At 40.8% G+C, this 21,935-nt stretch overlaps 1 protein-coding gene across 2 annotated transcripts in view; it reads left to right on the forward strand.

The window, feature by feature from the left end:
• The window catches only part of NCAN (neurocan), a 398,804-nt gene that overhangs the window by 305,677 nt on the left and 71,192 nt on the right, over positions 1–21,935 (forward strand). Inside the window, exon 7 of one of the 2 annotated variants that reach the window (XM_073661046.1) lies at positions 10,955–12,061. The exons of the other annotated variant lie outside the window; for it this stretch is intronic. Within the exon in view, the coding sequence (XP_073517147.1) occupies positions 10,955–12,061 (1,107 nt within the window). The remainder of the gene's footprint in view (positions 1–10,954; positions 12,062–21,935) is intronic. 2 annotated transcript variants of the gene reach the window in all.

A 21,935-nucleotide genomic window follows, 5' to 3' on the forward strand; every position in this document is an offset into this window, starting at 1 on the left:
CAGTTGCTTGCAGATGTAGTAGACAGGTCACACATCCATTATGGCTGATGGCTCTTGTCCTTACCTACAGGCCATTATGAAACTTGGGAAGGCTACTTTATACCACAGCTTAAAGTATATAGACATTTATTTGCTCCATTTAACAGAAACTGCTTTATATTCACTTTTTCCATCTTAGTTTCTCAAGTGCTTATTGTGAACACACTTGAAAGAGGGACCAAAAACACAGAACTAAATGTACACACCTCAAGCACACCTACAGACCTTTCAACTATCACAACATTCAATAATACAATAATACCCTCTGGCTGACATCTCTGCTTTTGCTGGTGTCATCAAATAACACAGGAATGACAACACGACTTACCAATTCTTAAGGGTGATGCCCAGAATCTAAGGGTACAATGGCAAAAAAATCATAGTAGTATTAAAGGGATTTTCCAGGCACCACATACATTTTTGCAGTTACTTTTTTATGACTTCAGAATACCATATCTTGAAAGTTTGAAATTTGCACACTGTCAGGATTCCACTTTATTGACAACTTGAGCTTTTGTCTCATGACCACAAGTGTGCCATTTTCATACTTGAGGTCATGTGCCAACTAAAAACTTTTCCTGCTTCTCTCAGTATTCTATTGAGAGAAATGGATAAGAAGCTAGTTAGCACCTGAGCGCCGGTATGGAATTTGCATATTTATGGTCACTTGATGACCGCTTAAGCTGGAAACAGAACAGAATCCTGACATTGTGAAATTTTTATACCATCAGGATTTAGTAATCTTCAGACAACAGAAATTTATGTGGAGCTCCAAAAACCCTTTAAGCATTACAACAATATCACACATCAGTCATTTTAACAATCTTCACAGGAGAAACATGCATCTTTGTTAGGGGGAAGCTATGAGCACTGGCAGTTCACTCCTCTTACAGGCAGGATTCTTCCTAATGTAATACACCTACATAATATAATGTTTTATGTAACCACTTATGAACCTTAGTCCTTTCAAAACTATGGCCCTGAATCATTGATGTGGTTATGCCAAAAAAGTCGGTAAAACATTTTTAAAACTTGCAAAATTGCTCAAAAAATTTGGTGAGTTTTGACGATTTCACACGAGTTTTGGGCTGATCCCCTAAAAAGGGGGGAGGAAGGGAAGACACGGGATGGGGAGTGGCTATGCCAACCCATCAAATTCTTCAAAAGGGGCGACATTTCTTACACCAGAAATGTTAATTTAGTCCTTGACTGGAGTAAAATTTTTAGCAAGGTGCACAGAGGAGCATTCAACTGATAAGATGCCCTGAATTCATTAAGTGATGTGAGCCTCTTCAAGAATTTGGTGCATTTTTTCCTACACGTCCCTCATTAAAACTGGCGTACAAAACTATCTATATTGATATTATGAAAAAAAATTATTTGGTAGTCACGTAATCACTGTTGCCACATACATTACCATCCAGTTTAGAGTATCTTTATACGCATATGATTATTAGTTATCACAGTGATGTTACAAATGGCACAACATATGTTCAGATTTCCCAATACAGTGTACAGTATGATTAGACATTCTTTCCCTCTATTGTGTTAGCATTTTAGACTTATTTAGAAATTACATGCTTATGCCTCTTTTGATATGTACAACATCAGGTTAATGAAGTCCTGCCAATAATGACTTTTCTCCTTGACAAACCTAAACCATCTTTATGGACAATTACATGCAAGCCTTCACAGTTCAGCTGCTTCTGAAGCTCTGAGGTATGATAAATACTTATAATGACAATTTAGTCCTATAAGAGCTTTATTGCAAACAATTCTTCATCCTTATAGGGCCAGATATTTCCCAGCAGTAAAAGTCACATAGTGTGAAAATGATACAGGGGCTTTAGAAGGTTACATGGTGAGAGATGAATGAATTAGGAATGCTGAAAAAAATTGATTTGCTCAAATCAATACGTTTGTCCTGACTAATCCTTTCCAATGAATATTAGATGGAAGTCTTAATCAGATAAATAATTATGACCTTATTGAAAGATACACCAGTATATGGAGCAGAAAAGGGGATTAATCTTGGTATCCCACAACTGGCTCTCTTCAAAGTCTCCTGTGCTGTGTCCCAAGGCTTCAGGCAAAGATATTGGAATAAAGCTGTAAATGATCTAAACACACTAAACAGCTGCAGGGAAGATTTAGAGATTCAGATATCTTCCTGAAGAAAACAATACCAAGGCTGTGTGCACACGATGCGTTTTTAATGCGTTTCCGCAGCGTTTTTGCAGCTGCGGAAACGCATTAAAAACGCATTAAAAACGCATTAAAAACGCATGGTAGAAGGCCTGCTATGTTCCCCCAATGATAATCCGCATGTGCTGTGCACATGCTGCAGAAATTTCCGCTGCGGATTATCATTGCGGAAAAAAACGCAGCACTACCAATTATTTTGCGGAAGTGCTGCATCTTCGCCGCCATTGACTTGCATTAGACCGCATGGATTACGCATCACTGTATATGTAGATGCGTAATCCAAGCATTCTAATGTGCGGATGGTACCCGGGTGTAGAGGAGAGGAGAGTCTCATCCACACCCAGGTACCATTAAAAAATCTGTAAAAAAATAATAAAATAAAAAATAAATGTATATTTACCTTCTAGCGGCCCCCGATGCACTCCTCCTTGCTTCCCGGCACTTTGCAGTGGATTGAAGGACCTGCGCTGACGTCAGAGTCATGTGACGGGTCACGCAACGCTGACATCGGCAGGTCTTTCAATTCACTGCTGCCGGCAGCTGGGATCGAGCGAAACAAGACTGCGGGGGCCATCGGAGGGTAAGTATATATTTCTTTTTTTATTTTTATCACTCTCTCGGGTCACACTATATAAATCCATGCTGTTTGCATGGATTTATATAGTGTGACCTAGTTGTCACAAGCACTTTCCAAGTGATGCTAATCGCTTGGGAAGCGCTTGTCAATCCACATGCGGAAATGTCAGTGAATAACGCTCCATTTTCGCATGTCCCTGGCAGGGAAACGCATGTACAATCCGCATGTACAATCCGCATGTGCAATCCACATGTACAATCCGCATGCGTTTTTTTCTGCCAGGGAGATGCAGAAACGCTCAGGAAAAAATCCTGAGCATTTCTGCATCGTGGGCACATAGCCTAACAGATATTACATCTAAAGTGAGTGCAGCACATTTAGTGTTGTCCTTCTGTGCAGGTTGTAAGCAAACATGGAACCTAAGAGAAGTCTGTCAGTAAGTCCTGATTTCCCTCCCCAAACCACTTATATGGACATGCAGGTCTTTGAAAGCTAAATCCATGGACACCTTTCAGTCTTCTGTCTGTTGCTGCATTCTGAGAAATTAGCACATCAATTCATGTGCAAATAAGGCAATGAATGGGTTGGCCACTACTTTATATGTCCCTTTCTTGTGAACTAACTGCCATGGATTAGCATTTCACTAATTACTTTGCTTTGCCAAATCCTGCTGTAACCTGAGCTGCTCTTCTCCTCTCATGATCTCTGGCCCAGAATCTCCTGGCTTACTGTGATATCATGTCAAAATCTCCCTGAATTCTGGAAACTGACTTGTGGGCAGGGCTTGGCCCATGGGTGGACTTGGCCTGCAAGTGGGTGAAGCTGCATTCAGCAGAGCTCACACTGTTTGTGAATACTACTGCTGCAGACACAGCGCTCCCTTGTATTTTATGCTTACAGCAGGGTGCATATACAAGTACACAACTGCTTATATACCATATGTAATTTATATACACCCTGCTGTATCCCCTTTATAATATGAATATACTCAGATCTCTCCCCATCTAATTGATTCATTATATCCATACATTCCATCCATCCAGAAATCCATGCCATCGGTCCATCTATATGTCCATCCTATCCATCTATTTATCCATCATATCCATCCATCCCATCGATCCATCCCATCGATCCATCCATCCATCAGTCTGGGGAGAGTAGAAGATAATCTTTCATGGCAGGGCTGGTGCTTTGTGCCTTACTTCTATGTCCTGTACCAGTGTCCTGTACATGAGATCATACTGAGACTGTGTATGACATTGGGGTTGAAGTGGGAGGAGTTTAAGCGGCGTTACAGGTGGTGTGCTCACTGCTGGCTTGCAACCCAGCACAAGGAATATTGGGAAATGTAGTCACAAGAGAAGAGGAATCTGAAGAGGAAGTGATGACTGTGATAGCAGAACTGATGACAGCACATAGTAAGAAAAGCAGAAAGGAATAAAACAACATGAAACTTGGCAGAAAAAGTATGTGGGGACATTTAGAGGCATTACCCTTAAAGGGGTTTTGCCATGAACAAAAGTTCATTTGAAAAATTGTCTGTGTCTGACCGTGTACGGAACATACCACATCTCCTGGGCAGGGGAGGAAGTGACTCGCCCCCTGGGCCGTGGGGTACCCGGAATCGGGCCTCTGTACGATGCTGGGGGTAGTAGTGGCAACCCAATCCCGTGGCTCAGGGTGGTCAGACCAGTGGCGGATTTACTGGTATTGTCCGACTACGCCACCCGTGGATTGCGGTCAGGGATAACCGCCGCTGCAGGGCAGACCGCTGAGGCTGGTGTTGGTGTGCAGCACAGGGGTAGGATAACTCCCCACGGGAGGAGCGTAGCCTCAGGGCAGCGTGTAGGGAGGATGGGAGTGATGGTACAGGCGCAGCAGTAATCACACAGAGTCCAATGATGCAGTCCAGGGTCTTTTACTCACAGTTGTTATCCAGGTCACTTCTGTCAGCACGGACTGCCCGAGCCGTGCTGCGCTCACCAGGTGAGGAGCTCGATCAACCTCCAGGTAATTTAGAAGCGCTTCACAGGACCCCCTTTATGTGTCCTTTCTCTGACCTCTCATACCCCACCAGTGACCTCACTTCTGTCCGGCTGCCTCGGACCTTGTCGGGTTAACGTACTGGCCGTTTTCCCTGGGCCCTATGTGGTGCCTTCCTAGCAGGTTTAGCAGGGGGCTGCACCAATGAACGGTTCTTGGCTGAGTGTAGTTTCTCCTCCACCAATTTAGGGATCCGGTTCCCATTCTGCGGCCTGACCCCTCCACTTAGGTGGTGAATTCGGGCGTGCAGTGGCTACTGACCGTTCTGCACCCCTGGGGTCCCTCCTTCCTCCGTGTTCCTGGAGCCTCCCTGCTCCCCTTCTTTCTTCCCTCTGGCTCCGGCCTCTGTGCTAGGCCTGCCCAGGGAGCAGAGCCCATGCAGCAGCTCTGCTCCCTGCCTTCTCCTCTCACAGAACTCACTCACTAAGATGGCCCCCACCTTTTATATCTCTCTCTTGTGCATCCAGGAACTGCTTCCTCTCTGCCCCTGCACTACTGGGTTCCCCCTTCCTGGGTGTTCCCTCCCTCCCACTCCAGCCAGGGACAGGGACTGTCGTGCTCATCTCAGGAGCATATCGGTCGCCCTGTCACCTGGAAATGTGGTGTAGTGCATGCAGCTGTCAGGGTCCTGATCCACACTCCATCCTTACCTGGAAGTGAGATACCACACCTCTAACTGAGATGCGATACCTCTGTAGCAACCGAGCCCTCGGGGTGCTACAGAAGCAAAAGACAATACAGATATTACAGCAGAGGATTCATTTTGTGAGGTAAAATATTGTTTAAAAACAGGCAGTGAAATGTTTTACCTCACAAAATGAATCCTCTGTGATCCCCTGCTGTAATATCTGTATTGTCTTTTGCTTCCTCCCCTTCCCAGGAGATGTGGTATGTTCCGTACATGGTCAGACACAGACAATTTTTAAAATGAACTTTTGTTCATGGGAAACCCCTTTAAGCATTAATGCTAAACCAGTAAGTGACTTAGCATACTGGGCAACCATTTTAAGTGCTCTGGATATGAAAGAGCACTTCCCAAGCCACTGCTTCCCGAGGTTGTTTCTCCGCCTTAATTTGATTGATAGTTCACTGTGTCTGTTTGACATCAGGCGCCAGGCAAGGAAATCAGACAGTGAGTTATCAAACAACCTAAAAAGGCTGGTGTTAGGTGGGAAAATGTACGGACCACTTAATGCCTAATTTTCATGTGAATTAAAACGCTGTTTACTCAATAATGCAGCAACAGATACAAAATATGATGATGAGTCCTAATATGTGGTATGGGAAGGGGGAAGGAAGGTAATCTTATTGATTGCCGGTTATTCAACCAAAAGACTAATGTTTGCTGTTAGTCAATAGGTAAGCAATGTAATTTAGTCGGCGATGTTTATCTTTTTTTATATTGTTTTTTAATTATTTTTTCTAAAATGCAGCATGCCATCGACTATAACAAGAACTGCACCAAAATCCCAATTACCTATATGACGTGGTTTTTTTTAAGGGTAAATGGGACATTTAGCATATATTAACCCTTTCTGTCTCCATAGACATTTATGTGTAACTCCAATTTCAGATAATGTGTAAAGATAAAGTAGTAAGAATAAACATTGGCCACATAATAAATCTTCTATCATTTATGGTTTAGATACAGCCTCCTGCAATGTTTGAAAACATGCACAAAATGTCTTCAACTTGAGAAGAAAAGTCTGCAGTCACTGTGTGCACACTGTCATGTTTTCCATATGTGATTGGGCTGTCATGTAATTTTCATACTTGTGGTCACCAACTGACTTGATTCTTAGAGTGACGGCATAGAGTGATGGCGGACTTTTCATCTAACCCTGCAAAACCCCTCTAAATTGTTGTGTTTTTCCCCAGCCTCTTTAAAAACTTTAGAATGTAATTTTGGTAAAACTAGAATAATTAGATTACATTAGAAAAATTTTTCCTCTTAACCCCTTCACGACCTTGGACGTATAGGTACATCCAAGGTCGTTTCCCTCCCTTTGATGTGGGCTCTAGCGATTATCTGATCAGCTGTCATGTGCCCTTAACAGCCATAGGTGGAATCGCAATCCACCCGCGGCTGTTAACTTGTTAAACACCGCTGTCAAACTCCGACAGCGGCATTTAACATGGCCGCGCCGGAAGCGCATCATAAGAACCACCCGTCACATGATCGCGGACCGCCAATGGGTTGGCATGACAAGCCGGGGTCTGCAGGAGACCCCTGTGGTTGTCATAGCCGATCTGCTATGAGCGCCGCCCAGCAGTCTGCGTTCATAGCAGATAAGCATTTTTGTCACACATAGCAGGGCTTCAGACCTGCTATGTGTAGCACAAGCGATCAGATGATTGCAGCGTCTAGTTTCCCATGGAGACTATTGAAGCAAGTAAAAAGTAAAAAAAAATGTTTTTAAAAATATTAAAAAATAAAAAAATATAAAAGTGATCTGTACAGCTGTCATGTTCCCCTAACAACTGTGGGTGGAATCGCGATCCACCCGCGGCTGTTAACTCTGTAAATGCCGCAGTCAATCTCTGACAGTGGTACTTAACATCTGAAGCCCTGCTGTGCGTAGCACAGACGATCAGATGATCGCAGCTTCTAGTCTTCCATGGAAACTATTGAAGTAGGTAAAAAAATGTTTTTAAAAATATTTAAAAAAAATTAAAATATATAAAAAGTTCAAATCACCCCCCTTTTGCATCATTCAATATAAAACAATTAAAAAAAATCAAAAATACACATATTTGATATCACCGCGTTCAGAATCACCCAACCTATCAATATATAAAATTATATATTGCAAAAAAATGCAATAACAGGCGATCAAAACATCATATCTATTCCAAAATGATATCAATAAAAATGTAAGCTTGGCACGTAAAAAATAAGCTCTTACCCAGCCCCAGATCCCGAAAAATGGTCTCGTAAAATGGCGCCATTTTTTTTTTTAACAAATTTTGGATTTTTTTTTTCACCTGTTAAATAAAAAAGAACCTATTCATGTTTGGTATTTACAAACCCATAATCACCTGTAGAAGCATAATGCAGGTCAGTTTTAGCATTTAGTGAACGTGGTAGAAACCAAAAACAAAAAACAATTGTGGAATTGCACTTTTTTTTGCAATTTCACCAGAATTTTTTTCCCATTTTCCAATACACGATATGGTAAAATCAATGGTGTTGTTCAAAATTACAACTCATCCCGCAAAAAACAAGCCCTCACATGGCCATATTGACCTAAAAATAAAAAAGTTATGGCTCTGGGAACAAGGGGAGCAAAAAACAAAAATGCAAAAATGGAAAATCCCAAGGTGGTAAATGCGGCTGATGGTGTTTTTTGAATTTTATGTCCTTTTTGGTGACTAGCTCAGGTGTGAGTTAAACACCTTCTTCCAGATGTTAGGTGTGTCCCCTACATGGCATGTGGAAGAAAGTTCTTTGGTCAGATGCAAAATGGGCTAAATGCAAAATGCTATGTGTGTTAGAAAGGTAGTGTGACATGCAGAAGTAGTGCTGTTACAGAGTGTGACATGCAAAAGTAGTGCTGTTGCTTCAAAAGCATCCAGTAACTAGAAGAGTTAACACAGTCACAGGAGACAGGAAGTGGTTTGCTTCTGAAGCATCTAGCAACTAGAGGGGGTAACACAGTCACAGGAGATAGGGAGTGGTTAGCAGAGCCCCAGGGGGATTGTGGGGAACTTGTTTACTATTCTGGCAGCAACCTAAGGGATGAATGGTGTGTGTGATCTGTCTCTCACAGAAGTTTAGGCAAAAAAAACATTCCAGAAAAGAATAAAGCTGGGCAAAGGTCAGAACCCCCCTTGTACTGCTAGTTGAGAAAGTCTATCATTGGACAGGAAGATAAGGAATGGAAGGAATTGTGTCACAGGGATCATCTCCCTCAGCAAACCCTCCCCCCTCCTCCATCTCACTGTGCTATAAGGAATTCTGTGTACTACCGTGCCTTTGTGAAGAAACTGTTACTGCGTATGAAGCCTGTTGCTTTAAGAGATTAGAGACTTGATCTGTGCTGGACGTGCTGTTATATTAAATTCTACTGTTCACCTGTTCATGAGGATTCTGTCAAGTGTGTCTGTTCCTGAGAGAGCTGCAGTATATGGTTGCCCTGAGTAATGGTTCCCCCTGGATTCCAAAGAATTCATGAAACCTGTCTCAACCCTATCTAAACCTAGCGACGTGCATGTAACAGTAGCACTACACATTACCCAGAAAATACCATCCCCACCATCATATATGGTGGTGGCAGCATCATGCAGTGGGGATGCTTTTCTTCAGCAGGGACAGGGAAGCTGGTCAGAGTTGATGGGAGGATGGATGGAGTTAAATACAAAACAATCCTGGAGGAAAATCTGTTGGAGGCTGCAAAAGACTTGAGACAGGGGTGTAAGTTCACCGTCCAGCAGGACAATGACCCTAAACATTCTGCCAGAGCTACAATGGATGGTTTAGATCAAAGTATTTCCATGTGTGTGAATGACCCAGTCACCGTCTATACCTAAAGTCCATTGAGAATCTGCGACAAGACTTGAAAATTACTGTTCACAAACACTCTCCATCCAATCTCACTGAGAAAGAGCTAGTTAGGCAAAAATTTCTTCCTGTAGATGTGCAAAGCTGGTAGAGACATACCCCAAAAGACTTACATCAGTAATGTCAGCGAAAGGTAGTCCTACAAAGTATTGACTTAGGGGGGCTAAATACAAACGTATGTCGCAATATTCAGATTTATATTTTTAAAATACTTAAAACCATGTATCATTTCCTTTACACTTCACAAATAATTGCTACTTTGTGTTGGTATATCGCATTAAATACAAATAAAATACATTTATGTTTGTGGGTGTAAAGTGAAAAAATGTGGAAAAGTTCACTGGGTATAAATACTTTTTCAAGGCAATTTATATAAATATATACATAAATAGCCCCTAGTGAGAATTGTTTCATTACTTTATTACTTAATGGACTGGTTATTGTTGGTTATAACTTGAGTGATAGTTTCATCATTACAATGATAGTAGTAATAATAATAAAAATAATAGTTGTTATTTTCATTATTTTAATGAAACAGTGAGACATTAGGGCTCATAGTATAAATGAATCTTGCAACATGTGTAATATCAAAAGTAAGTACTAAAATATTAGTATATTATTCTTACTGTGAACTGATAACTAAACAATTAAATAGACATAGAAGTATGACAGACAAACATTAGATTTAGCTAATTGAAAAAAACTGCTTTAAAAAATTCACAGTTATTTAACACAAGAACCTTCTACATCTGTCCAAGTCATTATGGCTTCTTCTTTCAAGTACTGCACATATAGTTCATATGTTTTACAGAACATTTATGGAGAATTTCAGTGACTATAAAACTCTTGTTATAGCAGGGTTATACAGTGTCACTAATTTCTTATTTGCTAATATTTGTATCATCTTGCTGAAATCTGTTCAAATGTATTTATTTTTCTCTGTAACATTTAGTTATTAAATTAAAATAATTATGTAAAATAAAGTAGATTTCTTTTGAGTGCAATCTCTCCTGGGAAAAAAGTTAAAGCAAAGTAAAATCAGCATACTGCAAATGTGTTGTGCAGTAAATCAGACTGGCAAGACGGGCAGGGGATATATCTCACACAAGCTCCCACCTGGGGAAGTGTCTGGCACAAACGCAAGCGGAGATTTTTATCATAATAATATAATGACATAGTCTCTATGAGAGCCAGTAATTTCAGAACTGCAGCTATAAACCACAGCAGAGGTAACTGCAAAATGTCATATACATAATTGTGTGGAAATTGAGATTTGAAAGGCATTCCATAAATATTTATTGCATTGTCATATAATAAACCAAGTTCTTGTGGCATGTCAGTATGCTAATCCTGTTAGCATCTTTGGTGTGCTTCCAAATAGAAACAGAGCATGGATAAATCTAGATCTTTCTATTGCTATGAATTGACTGCTGAATTAAGAGCAGCTTCTTGCTTGGTTTGATGGCTTCTATCCCCGTTCAGCATGATAGGATTCTAATTTATCCTTTTGACATGTTGCCTCTCAACAGCTCTTCAAGCAACAGCCCCCACCCCACTAGGGAATGAGAAACAAGGTCCAGTGTTCTTGCCACAGGAAGACCTCAGGCTGATAAAACCCGAACTTCAAAGTCAAGAGCTTGGACAGGCAATACAATTGGAATTTAATAATGCCTTGCCTACCACTAACAGTGCAATATTTACCACAATACATGGATTTAAAATAGAAGGCAGTGATCCCGTAACACCCATGCACTCAATGGGAATTGCAAAGGAAATGAGTGTATTATCTTCAAAGCAACTAGTCTCAGCATTTACTGAAGAGGTGCAACAACATACAGTGACCCGTGAAGATGCAGAATCAGATGTAGCTCATACTTGGGTTCCAGAGGTCCTTTCTACCTCAGATATTTCAATCCAGAAGCCAAAAAAGTCAAGCAAAACACAACAGACATTTCCAAGCACAGCTAGGAGAAGAACTAGCCAGTCTGGTGATCCTAAGAGAGAAGAAGACGATTGGTCATTAAATGTTGTAGACAGGAAATCTAACCAAAGAGAGAACAGTTGGAGAGATTTTCTTGAGGAGTCCTTACCAGAATCATCTGAAGAAATTTCCAATATTGGGAAAGACTCTGATGAGCAAGAGATTAGCAAAAACATAAACTCTGTTTCTGAAGATGTTCACAATTCTCCATTGCACACATGGCTTTTTGATGACCAGAATATTTTAAAGTCTGAGAAAAATATGAATGGAATAGGTAATAACGTGGAGGCCTCGCCATCCTATGAAATTCAACTACCTACTATCACAGTTCAGCTGGAAAATGAAATAAGAAGTACATCTGCCCCCATAGGAAATCAAGTGAGCACATTGGTAGAAGGCATCCAACAAAGTGAATCAGGTTCTCTAGGAAAACCAACAAAAGAACCAGCTTCAAAGCGAAACGTTATTGCCCAGGAGGAAGCCAGTATGACTATAAGTGAAAACCAATTACTTCAGAAACATGTTGCATCTGATAACCGGGTAAACAGAGGTACTGAACCCTCAACAGAACCATACAGGAATTTAGACTACTTACTCCATGCAGAATCCCCATCCGTTTCCAGTGATGTGAAGGATAGTAGGGGAGTACATCCAAGTAAGAATGCATTCAAATATATAACAATACAAAATGTTACGTGTTCAGTACCATGCATGTGAAACACAGGAACACAGAGCCTAGAAGATAACTTGCATTATAAAGTCATCATTTTAGTTATTGATAACATTTTAGACCACAATGCTTTTTTTATTTAAGTAGTTTAAAAACTTGATATTAAATATTGATATTACATTATTTTCTTGAAAGGGTTTTCGAGAACGTCTCAAAATTTGGGAGAGGAAAGGGATCATTATAAAAGAAGGATGGAAGTCACGATGTTCTGTCCATCAGTCACCCGATCCTGAAGCCAATCAATGGCCTCAAAAGTCAGGCGATTAATGGATGGGACTTCATTACTTCTGGTCCTGGTAGAAACCACTGGAGCAGTGGAACTTTGTATACTGATATATTTACCCTTGCCAATTTTTAAAAGTTCTGGAAGCCCTTTTAATATAGATTGTATAAAAATGAATTTCTGTTCTTTAATTATGGAGTTTATCATTAAGGAGAATTAAAATGTTGATGGCCCATAGCTGCCTCCAGTGAGACCTTCTATATTCAACTCTTGTGCAGATAAGCAGGAGGCATATATGTATATTTCATGTTCCAGAAGTCCTTCTAATGCACATAAGAAAACGGGCAAAGTATAAGCTTACTGCTCACCATTTTCCTTCTCTAAATGAAAGTGGGAAGTCTATAAGTCTTCAATAGGTAAATTGCATTTAAAGGGGCTGTCCATCTTTGAAGACAATTTTTTTTCTACTAAAGTATATTTTTTTCAGGCTAAAAATTATTTTGTTGTAATAGGGTTTCATTACAAATTTTGCACTGTTTGGCTTCTACGGGCTCTTTGTTTGCCTTCAACTTGTGGTCTTCAATCAGCAGATAGAAGCTCATAAAAAGAGAGATATGAGTTACAAACTTTCCTGTCAGACTGTCAGAACAACTGAGAGAGTCTTAGTTAGCTCATTCCGCAGCCAGCAATAGACAGTGCTACACGGGGGTTATAGAACTGATGTATTGTCCTCAAAAGTGAACATCCCTTTTAGCAGCGACACATTATAATCACCCAGACTAGCCTATTATAGTGATAACTTGATATTACTAATGTGTTACTAAAGAATGGAAATTTCATTTATAGCAATGTGTTCCTGTTCCCAAATTTAATATAAACACTTTTCTTCCTAAAAGAAAATATATGTGCAATTCCATTCCATTCATTGTTTCATCACAATTCAGAATGTGCATTGCCAGGTGCGCTTACAATAATGGCTCTCCATAATTCAGAATGTAGATTATCAACACTGCAAGTAATAATACTTCTTCACAATTTAGGATTTTCTATTCTTGTCTCCTCTAAAGTGCACCCAAAATATTTTTGTAAACCTGTAATGGGTTGGAATAGCTATGTCAAGCAGAACTAGTGAAAATTAGAGAAAAGAAAAATGGAAGAATGGAAACTTGTTTTATAGTTGTCTGCCTAGTACTACTGGAGTACATTAAGAATAAAGTTCTGTGCTATCAGTTTTTTGTCAAAATCTCCAAATTGTAGGAGGCAGGCTTGTATGTAGGTTTCATATAAGTACTACTTTTTGGTGAATCCTAAAATGTCGTAGATATAGTATGTCATGGCCATGGGCTTTTCAAATATGGAACACAGCCGATGATCTTTTTTGCATGGAGGCAGCCATCTGTCATTTGATAGCTTATATTTAGAAAAGATGATTGGGTATGTTGTATTATAACATGCCCAATCTTTTTTTTTTGCTGCCAGAGATAAACCCCGCCTACACAATACAAAAAAGAATCTTGGCTAACATGTATTTCATGTGTGTGAGCAGCTATAAAAAAGCAGATGATAATCATAGTGGTGGTAAGGAGAACAATGAATGTAACATTTTGGGGGAGATTTATTTATACTGCAAGTTTATTATAATAATTTCGTTAAACCATAAAAAAGGAACTTTAGTTAAGAATATTGAACTAAAAGAGTGGAATAAGCATGCAGAGATGATGGCACAGTGTTTTCTGGCACTATACTTCTCTTTCACAAGTAAGTGTGTCCAGTACGTGTGGAAACTGTCACCGGAGACACTGACACATGTAGACCTATTCAAATCTATGGGTCTGCGCACGTCAGTGTGTTTCCACGGACTGTGCGTCCGTGTGCTCCACATGCTTACATGACCATTTTTGGGCTACAGCACGGATCACACGGACCCTTTCAAGTCAATGAGTCCATGTAAACACGTGCCGCACACGAATGCCATCCGTGTGACACATACTGGCGCTTGGGAATCAGTGTACAGTTAGCTCTGTTCCCAAGTGCCAGGTGCTGAACGCTGCCCTCATTATAGTCCCCTGCCAGTGCTGCGATCAGCACCAGCAGGAACAATGACGAGAGAGGTAGTGTCTGCTCCCGCAGTGTCCACCTGTAAAAATAAGAATAAAATAAAAAATCCTTATACTCACCTGTCCTAAGCTGTAATCCATGTGACCGTTCAGCAGAGGAGCAGGCAAGAATGACTCCTGCAGCGAGCAAGCCCCAGAGCTGCACTCAGTGAGTGACAGGACACCGCTCCTGAGCTCAGCATAGGTCCGGGTCCCGCTCACTACAGCGAGTCATTCTCCCCGGCTCCTCTGCTGAGCGGTCGCATAGATTACAGCGGGGGACACTTAGGACAGGTGAGTATAAGGATTTTTTAATTTTTTTCTTATTTCTACAGGTGGGAACACTGCGGGAGCAGACACTACTACTCTCATCATGGTCCCCTGCTGGTGCTGATCGCAGCGCCTGGAGGGGACAATGATGAGGGCAGCGTTCAGCACCCGGCGCTTGGGAACAGCACTAATTGTACACTGATTCATAAGCGCCGGTATGTGTGATCCTGATGTGGCACATGCGCGGCACACGGTTGCCACACGTGTGACACACACAGACACATGGGACACGGATATCTCCGGAATAGATTTTTCCGGTACCAGAAATATACGGACGTGTGAAACTGGCCTTATATACGCTCTTGGTTCCCTGGTCATCATCTTGTCTTATAATGACAGAACGGTAGAAAGAGAGGACATCATAGATAGTAATAAGATGTCTCAACTTGACTTGTTCATACATATGTCGTCATATTCAGATGGTGTTTGTACAAATCCACTTTTATTACTATAAAAGGTTAAATTCCGGAGACAGTATCTCTTTACTAGTAAAGTGAACAGAAGTCTGTGCTGTTTCCCAGGTCCCTGCTGTGTGCAGATGAATTGCTTTTATCCCTTGTTACAAGCTTCATTTAGCAGTGAAATCACAGCTTTGATTACAGCCTGGGCTCCCAATAATGAACTTTCTGCATCTCTGTCTCAAACCAGTGTTGCCTACAGCCCACTGCTCCCAGCCAAATTCTCTCTGGTGGGTTCTGTTGCATCCACAGTGGTAATGGGTGGAGATTTTCTCCTGCAAGAGCAACCATCTGCAATACTCATCTGCAGGTTTCCATATTTTTACTTAAGTCGGTCCCAAGTGTTATTGCACGCACTAATGACTATGTTAACTTAAATGTTTAATGTGCCAGCAGGTTTATTTTGCAATTACAAAGCATGAAAAATTAGAAAAATGATGTATGGGGTTGGGAAATGGTGACTAACATTGCTTACACTTGCTGTAATGAGTTTATAGCAAGTGTATACAGTGTTTAAGGATAATGAGTAGTTGAAACAGGCATGCTAGCAGTTTAATAGCATTTAGCAGTTAATGGGAACCTATTATGTGCAGAAATGCTATTTACCTGCCGATATAGGGTTAATCTGCAGGTAAATAACATTAAAATCATTCCTGCTTGCTTTACTCAAGCAGTGTGCACAGTGTGTCCAGTGTCCAGAATTGATATCCTCCCTGTGATTGCTCATTGCTAATAGGGCAAGGAAACAGTCACCACTCACTATACAGGGACTACAGGTGTAATCCCTCCCTGCACTTTGATTGACAGCCTGCTCTGCAGCGTATGTGTGTATTGTGTGTGCAGAGCAGGCTGCCAATCAAAATACCGGGAAGTGATTACACCTGTGGCCACTGTATAGTGAGTGGTGACTGTAACCACTCCCTGCACTAACCCTATGACTGCAAGCGAGCAGCTGCAAGGAGGATAAAGGTTACTTTTCTCCCAGTGGCCACTGCTCCAGACATCATGTTAATGTTATTTACCTTCATGACCGGAGCATTTTCCATTTTTGCATTTTCATTATTTGATCCCCTTCTTCCCAGAGCCGGAACTTTTTTATTTTTCATTCAATATTGCCATGTGAGGGCTTATTTTTTGCGGGACGAGCTGTAGTTTTAAATGCCATCACTGATTTTTCCATATCATGTACTGGAAAACGGGAAAAAAATTCCATGTATAGGTTCTTTTTTATTTAAGTGGTGAAAAAAAAATCCAAAGTTTGCTAAAAAAAAAAAAAAAATGGCGCCATTTTCCGAGACCTGTAGCGTCTCCCTTTTTCGTGATCTTGGGCCGGGTGAGGGCTTATTTTATTGCGCGCCGAGCTGATGTTTTTATTGATAACATTTTGGGATTAATCCGATGTTTTGATCGCCCCTTATTGCATTTTATTGCACTGTTGCGGTGACCAAAAAACGTAATTCTAGCGTTTGGAATTTTTCTTCTCGCGATTCCACCCGCAGCTGTTGCGGGCACGTATCAGCTGGCATGTGCTCAGTTCAGTGCGGGCTCAGCGCCGGAGCCTCCACTGAACCGGCCTTTCCGACGTGGTGCGTACTATTACTGACCACGTCGGAAAGGGGTTAAGCCTATATTTACAGGTAAATAGCATTTTTGGACATGACAGGTTTCCTTTAAAGAACCATTCCAGCATTTTTTTTTGCACATATAATATTTACTCACCACTTATATTCTCACTGTTTATTTTTTTTTCCATCCCACCTTAGTTGTATGTATACATTTCCCCCTCTTATTATAGGAAGTAGGATCGTGTGATCCCTAGTCTAACAACCAATCCAATGTGCAGATAGGAAATCAGTGATTGTCTTACTGTAAATGCAGAATGACATTATTTTATTCAGGATGACAAGTTTATTGTATGTCAAATCCCTCCTGGCACCTCCTCTCCCCAAGCTTCTTCCCCCATATATGTCCCTCTGTATGTACTCCCATGTGTCTAAAGTTATTGGTGAAAAAAGTTAAATAAAAACTGACTTTGCTGCCTTCAGTAACCAACCACAAAGAAGTTTTATTTTGCATTCTGCTCTTGAAAAATGAAAACTGTTGTGATTGGTAACTATGATCGGCAAAGACAGTTTGTTAAATTTGTCAATATACAGTACAGACCAAAAGTTACGACACACCTTCTCATTTAAAGATTTTTCTGTATTTTCATGACTATGAAAATTGTACATTCACACTGAGGCATCAAAACTATGAATTAACACATGTGGAATTATATACTTAACAAAAAAGTGTGAAACAACTGAAAATGTCTTATATTCTAGGTTCTTCAAAGTAGCCACCTTTTGCTTTGATGACTGCTTTGCACACTCTTGGCATTCTCTTGATGAGCTTCAAGAGGTAGTCACCAGAAATGGTCTTCCAACTATCTTGAAGGAGTTCCCAGAGATGCTTAGCTCTTGTTGGCCCTTTTGCCTTCACTCTGCGGTCCAGCTCACCCCAAACCATCTTGATTGGGTTCAGGTCTGGTGACTGTGGAGGCCAGGTCATCTTGCGTAGCACCCCATCACTCTCCTTCTTGATCAAATAGCCCTTACACAGCCTGGAGGTGTGTTTGGGGTCATTGTCCTGTTGAAAAATAAATGATGGTCCAACTAAACACCAAACCGGATGGAATAGCATGCCGCTGCAAGATGCTGTGGTAGCCATGCTGGTTCAGTATGCCTTCAATTTTGAATAAATCCCCAACAGTGTCACCAGCAAAGCACCCCCACACCATCACACCTCCTCTTCCATGCTTCACGGTGGGAACCAGGCATGTAGAGTCTATCCTTTCACCTTTTCTGCGTCGCACAAAGACGCGGTGGTTGGAACCAAAGATCTCAAATTTGGACTCATCAGACCAAAGCACAGATTTCCACTGGTCTAATGTCCATTTCTTGTGTTCTTTAGCCCAAACAAGTCTCTTCTTCTTGTTGCCTGTCCTTAGCAGTGGTTTCCTATCAGCTATTTTAACATGAAGGCCGGCTGCACAAAGTCTCCTCTTAACAGATGTTGAAGAGATGTGTCTGCTGCTTGAACTCTGTGTGGCATTGACCTGGTTTCTAATCTGAGCTGCTGTTAACCTGCGATTTCTGAGGCAGGTGACTCGGATAAACTTATCCTCAGAAGCAGAGGTGACTCTTGGTCTTCCTTTCCTGGGGCGGTCCTCATGTGAGCCAGTTTCTTTGTAGCGCTTGATGGTTTTTGCAACTGCACTTGGGGACACTTTCAAAGTTTTCCCAATTTTTCGGACTGACTGACCTTCATTTCTTAAAGTAATGATGGCCACTCGTTTTTCTTTACTTAGCTGCTTTTTTCTTGCCATAATACAAATTCTAACAGTCTATTCAGTAGGACTATCAGCTGTGTATCCACTAGACTTCTGCACAACACAACTGATGGTCCCAACTCCATTTATAAGACAAGAAATCCCACTTATTACACCTGACAGGGCACACCTGTGAAGTGAAAACCAATTCGGGTGACTACCTCTTTAAGCTCATCAAGAGAATGCCAAGAGTGTGCAACGCAGTCATCAAAGCAAAAGGTGGCTACTTTGAAGAACCTAGACTATAAGACATATTTTCAGTTCTTTCACACTTTTTTGTTAAGTATATAATTCCACATGTGTTAATTCATAGTTTTGATGCCTTCAGTGAGAATGTACAATTTTCATAGTCATGAAAATACAGAAAAATCTTTAAAGGAGAAGCTGTGTCCAAACTTTTGGTCTGTACTGTATATTATTTATGTAGGAAAGTAGTGATATAATAAGTGAGACAAGCCAAAGCTGTATCACATAAGGTATATAGACTGCCATTGGATAAGAGCAAGAGCATTGTGTTGATGTTACTCACCCGTCCTAGCTCCAGCACCGGACCATGCTCCCTTTTCCTATATCCATTTTCCTGTGCTGTAGTCCACTCTGGATTCTTCAAGTAACCTGGTGAACTCCTCTGACATCATCACCCAAGATCTTTTAAGGTTGACTCAGACATATACAGTATGTGCTACGTGAGTAATCAGCAGCTTTACATTTAGTTACCATGTGTACTCCAGGAGTTTTGATTCCCCATCCATTTATATCAGTAGGCTAATCATCTCTTCAGCATACTCCTGCTTGTTTATCTACGATCTGCATTTACCTCCCGACTCAAATCTGCAGTAACCATTCATCTACTGGAAGCATAACAAACTTGTCTTTGCTAATATTGGTGTTATTCACACTATTACACTTCTACAAACAAGTATACAGTTTGCCTGTTCATCACTAATGCCTGCAGTTAGTCTTTCATTTGCTGATTGCATATATCTCTATCATTGACCATCTGTCTGCTGATAGCATACAATTCTGCCATTAACCATTTGATTGTTGCAAGTTCAGGACTGACTATACATTTACAGTTGCTGTGTATATCCACACTCTTGTTCTGTGTCTTCTGGTGTCTGCCTGCCATCCATGTTTACCGTGCTGTTCTCATGAATCCACGTGCTGTTTTGTAAGTCCTGTCTGCTGTGCCATTGCATTCAGTCCTTGTTTCTCACCCTGACCTGCAGTTTAGAAAATGTACCTAACCAGGTGAGCCTGTAACAGTTGAGACTGACATAATGGAAAATGTAATCTGCATTATGAGTACCATATCAAAAGAAAAGAATGAAACAAGATGGCAGAAAACCCATACATGGCACATCTACATAAATAAGTATACACAAGAGCCACTACATTATTTTTTAATAATAACCCATACTGCACTATATAAAACATTTTTATATAAACACTCCTATCAAACTTTGTATCCTGTTAATATATTGCTATCATCATGGCACTGTGTATTTACAGTTGCTCATTTTGTCCTTCTACCCAGCTAATTTTTTTTTCACGTCATTAAAAACTGACTAGTTGAATCCTTCTAAGTTCTACATAGAAACAGAAAGTTAATTTTCCCTGTATGACTCATAAGTCACTGCAAAAGTTCCTGGCAGACCGGAGGAGGGAGCAGCTGGATCAGGGATTGAAGGGGGAATGATTTCTGTAGGGAAAAGAAACTTCCTGTTTCTACAATCTGGGCAAAACTGTTACTGAAAAAGACCTGGGTGTATTGGTGGACGACAAGCTTACGTTTGGTGGCCAGTGTCAGGCAGCTGCTGCAAAGGCAAATAAAATAATGGGATGCATTAAAAGAGGCATAGATGCTCATGAGGAGAACATAATTTTACCTCTATACAAGTCACTAGTGCGACCACACTTAGAATACTGTGTACAGTTCTGGTCTCCGGTGTATAAGAAAGACATAGCTGAACTAGAGAGGGTGCAGAGAAGAGCGACCAAGGTTATTAGAGGACTGGGGGGTCTGCAATACCAAGACAGGTTATTACACTTGGGGTTATTTAGTCTGGAAAAAAGAAGGCTTAGAGGTGATTTTATTACTATGTACAAGTATATGAGGAGACAGTACAAAGACCTTTCTACTGATCTTTTTACTCTCAGGCCTGAGACGGGGACAAGGGGGCATCTTCTACGTCTGGGGAAAAGAAGGTTTAATCATAATCACAGACGGGGATTCTTTACTGTAAGAGTAGTGAGACTATGGAACTCTCTGCCGCATGATGTTGTAATGAGTGATTCACTATTAAAATTTAAGAAGGGCATGGATGCCTTTCTTGAAAAGTATAATATTACAGGTTATATATACTAGATTCCTTAATAGGGCGTTGATCCAGGGAACTAGTCTGATTGTCTTATGGAGTCAGGAAGGAATTTTTTTCCCCAATGTGGAGCTTGGTGTTTGCCACATGGGGCTTTTTTGCCTTCCTCTGGATCAACATGTTAGGCTATGGGTTGAACTAGATGGACTTAGTCTTCCTTCAACCTTAAAAACTATGTTACTATGTTATTATGTTACATAGAGCAGAGAAAACAGACAAATTAACTGAGTAGAAAGGCAAAGTGAGCAATTGTAAGTACACAGTGCTATATAAAATGATGACTGCAGTATATTGAGAGGATAAAAATATTGATGGGAGTGCTTCTTTAAGCAGCTTACTTTTTACTTTACACCGCCTAATAGTTATCATACTTTGTGCAAATCAATTGCAGTAAAATTTTAGCACAGTTGTCGCATTTCAGACCACCCCTTCTTTCCTCCAAATCATGTTTCTTTCTTTCTAGGCTACTCCTCCTTGTAGATCATGTCTGAAAAGTGTTTAAAATGCATAATGTGCTGCATATGACAGGGTTTGGGGGGCAAATTGAGGAAAAATTCTGGATTTTCCTTACTGTGTGTGAAACCACCCCTGTACAGTGTCCATTTTAGGACATGATCAGATATCAAAGTTAAACATCAGAATAATGTCAGTTTGAGGCTAAATACCTTGTCTGAGAACTGACTTTGATATTTTATTATTTATTTATATAGCGCCATTGATTCCATTGTGCTGTACATAGGAAGGGGTTACATACCAAATACAGATATCACTTACAGTAAACAAACTAACAATGATAGACAGGTACAGAGCGAAGAGGACCCTGCCCTTGCGGGCTTACATTCTACAGGAATGGGGAAGGAGGGGGTTGGGGGGATTGCAGTAGCTCTGGTGTTGTTGTTGGGGGGAGCAAGCAAGGTCATGGCAGGCTGTATGCTTGTTTGAAG

The sequence above is a fragment of the Phyllobates terribilis genome, unplaced genomic scaffold (assembly GCF_046119375.1).
Source record: "Phyllobates terribilis strain yellow unplaced genomic scaffold, ASM4611937v1 Scaffold_1__5_contigs__length_1240528914, whole genome shotgun sequence".
NCBI lineage: Eukaryota > Metazoa > Chordata > Amphibia > Anura > Dendrobatidae > Phyllobates > Phyllobates terribilis.